Source organism: Ammospiza nelsoni, chromosome Z, assembly GCF_027579445.1.
Source record: "Ammospiza nelsoni isolate bAmmNel1 chromosome Z, bAmmNel1.pri, whole genome shotgun sequence".
In the NCBI taxonomy this organism is placed as follows: Eukaryota; Metazoa; Chordata; class Aves; order Passeriformes; family Passerellidae; genus Ammospiza; species Ammospiza nelsoni.
Genome location: NC_080669.1, coordinates 87983916 through 87997647, shown reverse-complemented (window position 1 = coordinate 87997647; position 13732 = coordinate 87983916). Strand labels below are relative to the sequence as shown.

The window sequence follows — 13732 nt, the reverse complement described above, 5'->3', positions numbered from 1 at the left end:
GTGTGCAGCTCCTGCACGCCTCACCCAAGCTCTGCGCCCAACAGAAACACCTTTCTGTCTGGGTTCTGCCGCCACAGTTTAGTCAATGCTCTGTGATTCTTAGGTGAAAAATACTGGGTATACAAAATGGCCGAGGCAGAACTGGCGCTCCAGGTATGAGGTATGGCCACCTTCCCCACCGAGGGTGTGAAGCAGCTTTGCCCCACAAGAACAGGAACAAGGTGCTGACCTACACCGTCAAATTCACAAGCAGGAGATGCCAATCCATTACAAAAATAAATTAAAAGATGCCTGTAGGGTAGACTGAGAGCCATCCAGCACCAAGCCACCTGCCCTGAGAGCAGGAGATCAGTGGGACAGGGAGTGAATCCTGACCCAGCGCAGCCAGGGTGGGTGCTCAGCACAGCCCACAGAGAGCGCTGAACCAGGGACCACGGTGCTGTCACTGCAGGGCTGGCCGGGGACAGCGACAGGGACAGCACCGAGCTAACGGGACAGGGACAGCACCGAGCTAACGGGACAGGGACAGGGACAGCACCGAGCTAACGGGACAGGGACAGCACCGAGCTAACGGGACAGGGACAGGGACAGCACCGAGCTAACGGGACAGGGACAGCACTGAGCTAACGGGACAGGGACAGCACCGAGCTAACGGGACAGGGACAGCACCGAGCTAACGGGACAGGGACAGGGACAGCACTGAGCTAACAGGGACAGGGACAGGGACAGCACTGAGCTAACAGGGACAGGGACAGGGACAGCACTGAGCTAACAGGGACAGGGACAGGGACAGCACTGAGCTAACAGGGACAGGGACAGCACTGAGCTAACAGGGACAGGGACAGCACTGAGCTAACGGGACAGGGACAGCACTGAGCTAACGGGACAGGGACAGGGACAGCACTGAGCTAACAGGGACAGGGACAGCACCGAGCTAACGGGACAGGGACAGCACTGAGCTAACAGGGACAGGGACAGCACTGAGCTAACAGGGACAGGGACAGCACTGAGCTAACGGGACAGGGACAGCACTGAGCTAACGGGACAGGGACAGCACTGAGCTAACGGGACAGGGACAGCACTGAGCTAACAGGGACAGGGACAGCACTGAGCTAACGGGACAGGGACAGCACTGAGCTAACGGGACAGGGACAGCACAGGGGTGTCCCGGCGGGGTTTGCGGGGGCGCTGCTCTGCACCGCCACACGCACACAGTCCGAGCAGGGCAGAGCAGCTCAGAACGGTGCCCCGCTCACACCGGCCTCGTGCCCCCGAGCAGGGCAAGGGGGGCTCTGCAGCAGAGGCACAGCACAGCCTGCAGAGCAGGGCTCCGCCCCGTCCCTCAGCAGCCGCGGGCAGCGCCCCAGCAGGAACACGCACACTCTGCATTGCACTGGTACCAACCTGCAGCCTCCCGTCCAGCGTCCTCTGTATTGTAACACACTTGCTAGGGTGAGCTCCGTTTGTGGTTATAGCTGTAATCAGAGAATCCAATTCATCTTTTTTCTCCTTCAGCTTTTTAACTAAACTCTCGATTGCGCGCTTGGCGAAAGTCTCGCTCTCTCCACCTTGTCGATGGCACATCAAGCTGTGAACAATGCTCAGACAAGCATCATTACTTGTTGGTGTGTTAGTAATAGACATATTGTCCATCTGTCACAGCTTGTTCTTTCAGATCAAATGTCAGTTTTGGGGGCTGTTATGATTTTCAAGCTGATGAACAAGAGATGATCCAAGTTAAGTGTTAGATGTACTGTCCCTTGGTAAAACCTAGGAGGAAAAAATATCTACATTAGAATGGTTTTTAAGGTTTTTAACACATCGCAGATCATGTTTCTAAGGAAGCCTGTGGCTTTTCTTCTCCTTTTATATTCAGGATATTAAAAGCACATGAAAAAACTGCCTTGCTTGTCCCATGATAGCTGAAACATGCCTGGGGCGGCCTGCACAGTTTTAGATGCAGGATTTATTCCTCCCCTAGTAACAATATTTAAACAGAGGTTATTTATGTGCGCACAGCAAGGCAGGGATCCTCAGAGGAACCAGGAGACGCCAGGGTGGGTGATTCCCCAGGGCTCGTCCCGGCAGATGAAAGGCAGTGATGCGAGCAAGCCCCGAGCAGGGAGGGAGGAGGCACCAGGGCACCCGCATCCCTCTGGCCTCACTCACAGCCCTGCCCACAGCTCGGCCTCCTCACACCAGCTCTGCTCCTCCCTGCTGGCCACAAGGGCCGGCAAAAACTCGGGAAAACCCTTCTGGTGTTCCTCAGAGATGCTGCCACAGAGCTGCTCTGGCCCTCCAGGCAGCCCTGGCTCCGTGGAATCACCAACCACGGCATTTCCACGGGCTCTGGCCTCCTCAGAACACGGCCAGCAAACACACAAAAGTGATTTTACCACATTTTCTGAGCAGCCTTTCTGAGAACCACCGCGCCGTTCCCGACCGTGTAAATAAAATAAATACATCTGATTTCAAAAGTTCAGGGAAAACAAAGCCTGTCACTTCATCTGAGCAGGAACACATCCAGTCAGAGAGCTGTTACTGCACTGGAATTTTCCATGTTATCAGAGGCACCGAAGTAGCAGCTATTCATTGGAAACAAATGTGTGGCACAAAATAAGAGTGAGGTGTTAATTAGGAAGTTATGGCACCACACATGTGAGCACATGGCTCCCCTCCGTGTAAAACGAATGCTGTTAGACAAATTTTAAGAGGAAACAGACTCCTCCTTATCTGATATTTTCTACAGTTTTAACTGGAATACATCATGCTTTGGTACATTTGAAAAAATACACGGTGAAAATCCTTCCCCTCTCTCCATATTCCAGCCTTTTCTCTTTTGCAAGCATGCTTCCGCACTTAATTTTTCCCAAAGGAAAACAATTATCTCTAAATGGGAGTAGGATCATGGATTTTACCTAGCTATTAAAATTTCTCCCTCTGTGCTGGGGTTTTCTCGTGCTTCAATTCAAAAAGCCCTTTCAAAAGCCAAGCTTAAACTGCCAGTCACTCTCTATGGCAACTCACACTAATCTGCAAAGCCTATCAGCTGAAACAGAATAGAACATCATTTTCCTTAAATACAGAACACCACCCCGGACAGATACGCACAAGCAATCACAAATAACCGCCCTGATAAAGCCATTAGCTACAGGAGCTTTAAATGAAGAGACGATTAAAATTAGACACCAATCAGACACGCAGCTTTACCATCTCCCCGAGCCCTGAAACCATGAATGAGCATTGTGCCAGGCACAGAGGGGTGAGGGCAGCGGGCACCAGCATGGGCCAGGAATGGTGCCAGGGCACAGAGGGCAGCGGGCACCAGCTCAGGGTGCCAGGGCACAGAGCACTGAGGGCAGCGGGCAGCAGCGCCCAAATTGTGTGGCACATTTCTGCAGAAGCAGCAGTGTTTCGTGAGGGCAGGCCAATCCCCACAGCGCGCAAATGCGTCTCCCCACAAACAGCTCGGGCAGCCCATCTTTAGCTCAGTCACACGCCGGGGAGGCGTCTCGGCACCTCCTTACCACGGAGCAAGCAGCGCGCGGAAACGGGACGAGCTAATGCGAAGCACTAACGAGCAGGAGATGCCAATCCTCTAAAATATAAATTAAAAATTGCCTCTAGGGCAGAGAGAGAGCCATCCAGCAGCAGGCCATGTGCCAGGGTGCCAGGAGATCACAGCCCCAGTGGGACAGGGACTGAGTCCTGACCCAGCACAGCCCACAGCGAGCGCTCAGCAAGGTAAAGCACTAACACGCGTTTCGCAAAGTCACAGAGAGGCACCGGATAACACCCAGGGCCAACGGTTTTAGAGGGCTTTTCCAGCCTGAAAAGGTCTAAGATCCTGTGCTACACAAAGTAATTTGTTACATTAGCTGAGCAATAACGAGTGAATGACAAAACAAGCAAACGACAACTAGAGCTCCAGGTAAGGTAAGCAGCAGAGCAAGAGCCTCCCGAGGGGAGGTAAATCCGAAACACAAACGGAGTTTGGAGTGGCAGGTAATGGCAGCCGCCTTTGCCCGTCGCAGGGAAGGACAGCCGGCTGCCAACCGGAGCTGCTCCCTGCTGCAGCAGCTGCACACCGAGCAAACACACCACTGCTGCACTGACACGCTGCAGCACCGACATCGCATGCAGCCCTGCAATGAAATGCAACACACGAGGCAGCTGTGTGACACTGGCGATGCACGCTGTGGCACACACACACACACACACACAGCACTGTGGCACACACACACACACACACACACACACAGCACTGTGGCACACACACACACACACACACACACACACAGAGCACTGTGGCACACACACACACACACACAGCACTGTGGCACACACACACACAGAGCACTGTGGCACACACACACACAGAGCACTGTGGCACACACACACACACACACACACACACACACAGAACTGTGGCACACACACACACACACACACACACACAGAACTGTGGCACACACACACACACACACACACACACACACACACACAGAGAGCACTGTGGCACACACACACACACACACACACACACACACACACACAGAGCACTGTGGCACACACACACACACACACACACACACACACACACACAGAGCACTGTGGCACACACACACACAGAACTGTGGCACACACACACACAGAGCACTGTGGCACACACACACACAGACACACACACAGCACTGTGGCACACACACACACACACACACAGAGCACTGTGGCACACACACACACACACACACAGCACTGTCGCACACACACACAGCACTGTGGCACACACACACACACACACACACACACACACACACACAGAGCACTGTGGCACACACACACACACACACACAGCACTGTCGCACACACACACAGCACTGTGGCACACACACACACACACACAGAGCACTGTGGCACACACACACACACACAGCACTGTGGCACACACACACACACACACACACACAGCACTGTCGCACACACACACAGCACTGTGGCACACACACACACACACACACACACAGCACTGTGGCACACACACACACACACACACACACAGAACTGTGGCACACACACACACACACACAGAGCACTGTGGCACACACACACACACACAGACACACAGAACTGTGGCACACACAGAGCACTGTGTGACACTGGCACTGCAGCTCTAGTCACTCAGCCATGCAAATTTTTAAACTTAGCTGAAAAATCACTGCAAGGCCGGTGGATACCTCTGCCAGAAAGGGTTCCCTGAACCACTCAGACAGATCCCTGCCAGAAAGGGTTCCCTGCGGCACCCAGACAGCTCCCAAAAGGTGCAGCTGCTCCCCCAGCACCCACCTCGCAGAGCCGGAACCAAGCTGGCTGATGTACCCACGGGTGAGAGCCGCCCTGCCGAGCTGCCCGGAGCCTGCCCTCGCCGTACTTATGCTGCCGTGAGGGTCAGGAATGCCAAACAAGCCCCCCGCGGGCCCAGAGCGCGCCGCTGTTTGGGATCAGCGGGGACACGCTCTCTCCAAACAGCGATGACCCCGCTGCTGTGCCCAGATAACGCCGACAAGGTTCCACACTCAGCATCCCTGCACGGCCCTGGGAGGGCATGTCCTGCCACGGGTGCCAGCTGCTCCCCATCAGCCAGAGCACACGCAGGGACAAACAATGCCTTCGTGGAACAGAAATTCAACATTCCAGCCCCGCACCAGCACTGCAGGCCAGCACAGCCCAGGATCACATGCCAATAAAACACGGGTGAGAAAACACGGCTCCCAAACATTGCCAGCAGCTCTTCAGGCAGCAAATGAAGTATTAAGAGATAGTATCACTTGGATGGCCTGGCCTGAGGCCCACGAGTCGCTGAGGTACGTTTCAGTCCAATGTTCTACAGAGCAGCAGGCACACACACACACACACAGTCTGAAGAAGGGGTTTAGAAACAGAGAAAAGTTTCTAATTTTCTGATTTTCATTGTTAGGAATAAAAATTCACGTGGATTTCACCTCCCTGCCTTTATGGAGGTGTTACTACAGCTGAGGCATAAAGGGCAGGGGCTGCTAGAAGTCCCCAGAACTTCACTAAACCCAAGTCAAAGTGCTCTAGTCATTCAGCCACGCAGATTTTTAAACTTAGCTGAAAAATCCCTTCATCCAAACAATCCCCATTTCCAACATTGTGATCTGGTTGGGATCTGAAGCCACAAACCCAGACCCTTACAAAACACTCACATCCCTTACTACACGTTAAAGGCAACCTTAACGGAACGCTTTTAGCACTGAGGGGTGGTTTCTGCTCCCCCTCGCCCCCCACGGAAGCCACACCTTGCAGCGTGGGGAGAACCACCAGCCCCAGGCAGAGAGCAGCAGCCACAGCAGGGATGGAGCTGGAGGGAGGCAGGAACACGATGCAGGCACACTCTGCAGTCTGGGCAGGGCAGAGAGCAGCAGCCACAGCTGGGATGGAGCTGGGGGCAGGAACACGATGCAGGCACACTCTGCAGTCTGGGCAGGGCAGAGAGCAGCAGCCACAGCCACAGCAGGGATGGAGCTGGAGCGAGGCAGGAACACGATGCAGGCACACTCTGCAGTCTGGGCAGGGCAGAGAGCAGCAGCCACAGCAGGGATGGAGCTGGGGCTGGGGGCAGGAACACGATGCAGGCACACTCTGCAGTCTGGGCAGGGCAGAGAGCAGCAGCCACAGCAGGGATGGAGCTGGGGGCAGGAACACGATGCAGGCACACTCTGCAGTCTGGGCAGGGCAGAGAGCAGCAGCCACAGCAGGGATGGAGCTGGGGGCAGGAACACGATGCAGGCACACTCTGCAGTCTGGGCAGGGCAGAGAGCAGCAGCCACAGCTGGGATGGAGCTGGGGCTGGGGGCAGGAACACGATGCAGGCACACTCTGCAGTCTGGGCAGGGCAGAGAGCAGCAGCCACAGCTGGGATGGAGCTGGGGCTGGGGGCAGGAACACGATGCAGGCACACTCTGCAGTCTGGGCAGGGCAGAGAGCAGCAGCCACAGCTGGGGCAGGGATGGAGCTGGAGCGAGGCAGGAACACGATGCAGGCAATCCGTGCATGCACAGAGGGTCCGGGCCAGGCACAGGCGTGCGGGGATCGGGTTCACCAAGAAGCTCAGACTGAAAACGCAGCAGCACAAACCCCTGGGAACCGCCTCGAGGTACAGGCAGGAGGCAAACACCCCCTGCACGCCACCTTCCCAGCACGGGTGCCTCATTGCTGCACTTCCTGCAGCAAACCAGGGACTCCCCAAACCCGGGAGCCCTCACTGCTCAGAGGGGAAACTGCGTGAGAAGCAGCGTGACCTGCAGGGACCACGTAACACCTTGCTCCTAAGAGCCAAGATGCTGAATGCTGTGCTTAAGAATGAAATAACAAACAAAAAAGTTAGAATATACAGCACAGCCGTGTATCAAGTGGAAAGCCAGCTCCTGCAGGCGCCAGGGCCGCAGCGGCCTCAGGAAAGGTTTGACGGAGAGAGGGAAGCCGGGCTGGGATCAGCTCAGAGACAGGCCCCGGGCACACGCAGGGCGATGCAGGCGCACAGGGGCGGCTGGGCAGGGACGGGCAGCACGACGGGGCAGCACAGGGCACACAGGGCACACACAGGGCACACACAGGGCACACACAGGGCACACACAGGGCACAGGGCACACACAGGGCACACACAGGGCACAGGGCACACAGGGCACACACAGGGCACACACAGGGCACACACAGGGCACACACAGGGCACACACAGGGCACACACAGGGCACAGGGCACACAGGGCACACACAGGGCACAGGGCACACACAGGGCACACACAGGGCACACAGGGCACACACAGGGCACACACAGGGCACACACAGGGCACAGGGCACACACAGGGCACACACAGGGCACACACAGGGCACACACAGGGCACAGGGCACACACAGGGCACACACAGGGCACAGGGCACACACAGGGCACACACAGGGCACACACAGGGCACACACAGGGCACAGGGCACACACAGGGCACACACAGGGCACACACAGGGCACACACAGGGAACAGGGCACACACAGGGCACACAGGGCACACACAGGGCACACAGGGCACACACAGGGCACAGAGCACACACAGGGCACACACAGGGCACACACAGGGCACACACAGGGCACAGGGCACACAGGGCACACACAGGGCACAGGGCACACACAGGGCACACACAGGGAACAGGGCACACACAGGGCACACACAGGGCACAGGGCACACACAGGGCACACACAGGGCACACAGGGCACACACAGGGCACAGAGCACACACAGGGCACAGGGCACACACAGGGCACACACAGGGCACAGGGCACACAGGGCACACACAGGGCACAGGGCACACACAGGGCACACACAGGGCACAGGGCACACACAGGGCACACACAGGGCACACACAGGGCACACACAGGGCACAGGGCACACACCGGGCACACACTGCACACACACACTGCACACACACACACAGCACACACACACACAGCACACACACACACTGCACACACACTGCACACACTGCACACACACAGTGCACACACACACAGAGCACACACACACTGCACACACAGAGCACACACACACTGCACACACACAGCACACACTGCACACACACACAGAGCACACACACTGCACACAGCACACACACTGCACACAGCACACACACACAGTGCACACACACACACACACACACAGAGCACACAGTGACACACTGCACACACACACAGAGCACACACAGTGCACACACACACACTGCACACACACACACACAGAGCACACAGTGCACACACTGCACACACAGTGCACACACAGTGCACACACACACACACTGCACACACTGCACACACACACAGTGCACACACAGTGCACACACACACACTGCACACACACACAGTGCACACACAGTGCACACACACACACTGCACACACACACACACAGAGCACACAGTGCACACACTGCACACACAGTGCACACACACACACACTGCACACACTGCACACACACACAGAGCACACAGTGCACACACAGTGCACACACACACACACTGCACACACTGCACACACTGCACACACACACAGAGCACACAGTGCACACACAGTGCACACACAGCACACACACACAGTGCACACACACACAGCACACAGACACACAGCACACAGACACACAGCACACAGCACACACACACACTGCACACACACTGCACACACTGCACACACACACAGTGCACACACAGTGCACACACAGTGCACACACACACAGTGCACACAGCACGGATCTGTGACTGTCACTGCTCAGTAACACACCACACACTCTCCAGAAGGCTGGCTGGCACCAAGCCTGGCCTTCACTCCACATCCTCCTCTACACACTGTTCCGATAGAGGCAGACCTGGCTGGCCAATTAATCAATGCATTTCACCTGGCTGGCTAATTAACAAGGGGCCTTTCTTATAAACAATCTTTGAGAAAAACAAGAAAACAGAGAGTAGGAAAACAACACCTGTAGGTTGTTTATGCTAGTAAGCTATCATTGTTTATCTTCAACTCCCTGAAGTCTCTCAGACAGATTCTGACAAAACTTTTCTGGTTTTCTTGCTCTCTGACCAGGCTGTCACACCCACAGAGCCCGAGTGCACCCTTGTGATGGAAATCCAGACAGCCTGTGGAGTCACAATCAAGGAAAAAAGGGATTTACAGGGGCTGCCGGGCACAGCTGGGGCTCAGGCAGCCCTCGGGCAGCAAGGCACAGAGAGCACTGCCCTCCTCTAGCCCAAACCGCTCAGCAGCCAGCCCGGTGTCCCCAAAACAGCTGAAATGGCCATCAGCTGGGCACGGCACTGTGGCACAGTGACCCCAGAGTGTGTCCCCAAAACAGCTGAAATGGCCATCAGCTGGGCACGGCACTGTGACACAGTGACACCAGAGTGTGTCCCCAAAACAGCTGAAATGGCCATCAGCTGGGCACGGCACTGTGGCACAGTGACACCAGAGTGTGTCCCCAGGCACCAACGGCCATCAGCTGGGCACGGCACTGTGACACAGTGACACCAGAGTGTGTCCCCAGGCACCAACAGCCATCAGCTGGGCACGGCACTGTGACACAGTGACACCAGAGTGTGTCCCCAGGCACCAACAGCCATCAGCTGGGCACGGCACTGTGACACAGTGACACCAGAGTGTGTCCCCAGGCACCAACGGCCATCAGCTGGGCACGGCACTGTGACACAGTGACACCAGAGTGTGTCCCCAGGCACCAACGGCCATCAGCTGGGCACGGGTGATGTGACACAGTGACACCAGAGTGTGTCCCCAGGCACCAACGGCCATCAGCTGGGCACGGCACTGTGACACAGTGACACCAGAGTGTGTCCCCAGGCACCAACGGCCATCAGCTGGGCACGGGTGATGTGACACAGTGACACCAGAGTGTGTCCCCAGGCACCAACAGCCATCAGCTGGGCACGGGTGATGTGGCACAGTGACCCCAGAGTGTGTCCCCAGGCACCAACAGCCATCAGCTGGGCACGGGTGATGTGACACAGTGACACCAGAGTGTGTCCCCAGGCACCAACAGCCATCAGCTGGGCACGGCACTGTGACACAGTGACACCAGAGTGTGTCCCCAGGCACCAACAGCCATCAGCTGGGCACGGGTGATGTGACACAGTGACACCAGAGTGTGTCCCCAGGCACCAACGGCCATCAGCTGGGCACGGGTGATGTGACACAGTGACACCAGCCCAGCCCCAGGTACAATGCCGCACTCTGCCACGCTGCAGAGCCTGGCACGCCTGGGCAGGGCACAGTACCCGAGGCACCCTGCACACACCCACGCCCGCAGGGAACATTGCTGCCCCGACATTAACCACACCACTTCCAAGGACACAAACCCACGGATATCACAGCACAGGGACAAGGACAGCCAGAGCAAGGCTGCTGGTGCCACACAAGGCCAAGGGAAGGATGTGGGGGCTGTAATTCTGGGGGCTGAGCAGGGAAATGAGTCAATGCAAAACACACCTGAAAGAACTAAACTGCATCTCCAAGTTGCAGCCACGAAAGCAATTTTTGGGAAAATGTATGTAGAAAAACCCAAGAACTGCTTGCTTACGGCTGCCAGTGATGCTCTGGGAGCGTGATTCACGAGCAACAGGCACCCCAGACAGATCTGCAGCATTATTCTGACACCAGGCAGCAAGGCGACACTAACGAAGTGGCTAATTAGAGCACTGTGCAAACTGCTAGAACACTTCACACGAGAAAGGCTCCTGCCTCAGCTGCTGCCTCCAGAACCAGACAAACACACGCACGTCAGGAACACACCTGATGGCTTTCAACCACCAGAACATCACTACGGAGTTCTGCTGTTTAATAACGCAAGGACACAAGTTTTATGACAAACACAATAGAGGAAAATCCATACACCAATAAAACAAAAAGCAGCTCGTGATTTGATGAAGATATGAGTAAGTGATTAAACTGCAGATACTTTCCAGCACATTAGATTATTATCTACTTGCCCCAGGGGTGAACAGCAGCAAAATGTCTCCTTGCAGACATGAGAACAATTAGCACTAAAGAGCAGGGAGGAGCACAGAGGAGGCACCCACCACGCTGCCCTGCTCCGTGCTAGCGTTCCCAGAACACTATTTTAGTGCACGCATCTGAATCACCAGTATCAATTCTCCTCATCCCTCTGCCAGCAGCCACCGAAATCTAAGACACATAAAGCATGAAGCTGGAGAGCAGGAGAGGAGCTTGAAGGGAACCCTGAGTGGCAGCAGTTTGGTGTTGACACGAGCTCACGTTTGAGAAGGCGGAGCAGCCATCGCTCCACGGGACAGGCTGGAGCGGAGCGGGTGCCCAGGAGCTGCTCGGGCACGTTTCCAACCGCAGCTCCCACCCGGGCATCCAGCCCACAAGCACTGCCCACACTCAGGGCACAGAGGGGACAAAGCTCCCTCAGGGCTCCAACAGTGCCCACACTGAGGGGGCACAGAGAGCAGAGCAACCTGGGGCTGGAACGCCTGCCCAGTGCCCACACTGAGGGGGCACAGAGAGCAGAGCAACCTGGGGCTGGAATGCCTGCCCAGTGCCCACACTGAGGGGGCACAGAGAGCAGAGCAACCTGGGGCTGGAACGCCTGCCCAGTGCCCACACTGAGGGCGCAGAGGGCACAAAGAGTTGCTCTAACTCTTGTTGGAGGAGCTGACCCCAGGGTAAGCCCACTGCAAACCCACCTTCCCTCTGAGGGCACAGCGGGGAAAAGCAAACCCTGCTGTGATGACCTGACTGTACCGTGTGCTTTAAACCCCAGCGAGTTCATTTTACACAATTCTCTGCTCTTTCTTATTTTCACTTTTTGAGAAGGCACACAGCTAAAAAACAACTCCTCCACTCAGTACAGGCCCATGTGGGGTCAGAGCAGGAAGATCTGCACACCACAGCATATGAACTCCTCTGACAGTGGATCACACTGGGCACAGCCCCGCGTGCCACCCTGCACTGCACAGCCCGGGCACAGCCCCGCGTGCCACCCTGCACTGCACAGCCTGGGCACAGCCCCGCGTGCCACCCTGCACTGCACAGCCCGGGCACAGCCCCGCGTGCCACCCTGCACTGCACAGCCTGGGCACAGCCCCGCGTGCCACCCTGCACTGCACAGCCCGGGCACAGCCCCGCGTGCCACCCTGCACTGCACAGCCCGGGCACAGCCCCGCGTGCCACCCTGCACTGCACAGCCCGGGCACAGCCCCGTGTGCCACCCTGCGGTGCACAGCCTGGGCACAGCCCCGCGTGCCACCCTGCACTGCACAGCCTGGGCACAGCCCCGCGTGCCACCCGGCACTGCACAGCCTGGGCACAGCCCCGCGTGCCACCCTGCACTGCACAGCCCGGGCACAGCCCCGTGTGCCACCCTGCACTGCACAGCCTGGGCACAGCCCCGTGTGCCACCCTGCGGTGCACAGCCTGGGCACAGCCCCGTGTGCCACCCTGCACTGCACAGCCTGGGCACAGCCCCGCGTGCCACCCTGCACTGCACAGCCTGGGCACAGCCCCGTGTGCCACCCGGCACTGCACAGCCCGGGCACAGCCCCGCGTGCCACCCTGCACTGCACAGCCCGGGCACAGCCCCGTGTGCCACCCTGCACTGCACAGCCTGGGCACAGCCCCGCGTGCCACCCTGCGATGCACAGCCTGGGCACAGCTACGCGTGCCACCCTGCACTGCACAGCCTGGGCACAGCCCCGTGTGCCACCCTGCACTGCACAGCCCGGGCACAGCCCCGCGTGCCACCCTGCACTGCACAGCCTGGGCACAGCCCCGCGTGCCACCCTGCACTGCACAGCCTGGGCACAGCCCCGTGTGCCACCCTGCACTGCACAGCCTGGGCACAGCCCCGTGTGCCACCCTGCACTGCACAGCCCGGGCACAGCCCCGCGTGCCACCCTGCACTGCACAGCCTGGGCACAGCCCCGTGTGCCACCCTGCACTGCACAGCCCGGGCACAGCCCCGTGTGCCACCCTGCGGTGCACAGCCCGGGCACAGCCCCGCGTGCCACCCTGCACTGCACAGCCCGGGCACAGCCCCGTGTGCCACCCTGCGGTGCACAGCCCGGGCACAGCCCCGTGTGCCACCCTGCACTGCACAGCCTGGGCACAGCCCCGTGTGCCACCCTGCACTGCACAGCCCGGGCA

General features: G+C 57.6%; 1 protein-coding gene across 1 annotated transcript in view; it reads right to left on the bottom strand.

Moving 5' to 3' along the window:
* SMAD4 (SMAD family member 4) overlaps window positions 1-13732 on the bottom strand; it is a 39283-nt gene that overhangs the window by 23106 nt on the left and 2445 nt on the right. Inside the window, exon 2 of the mRNA XM_059492704.1 lies at window positions 1405-1770. Coding sequence (XP_059348687.1) covers window positions 1405-1653 — 249 coding nt within the window. The 5' untranslated portion in view covers window positions 1654-1770. The remainder of the gene's footprint in view (window positions 1-1404; window positions 1771-13732) is intronic.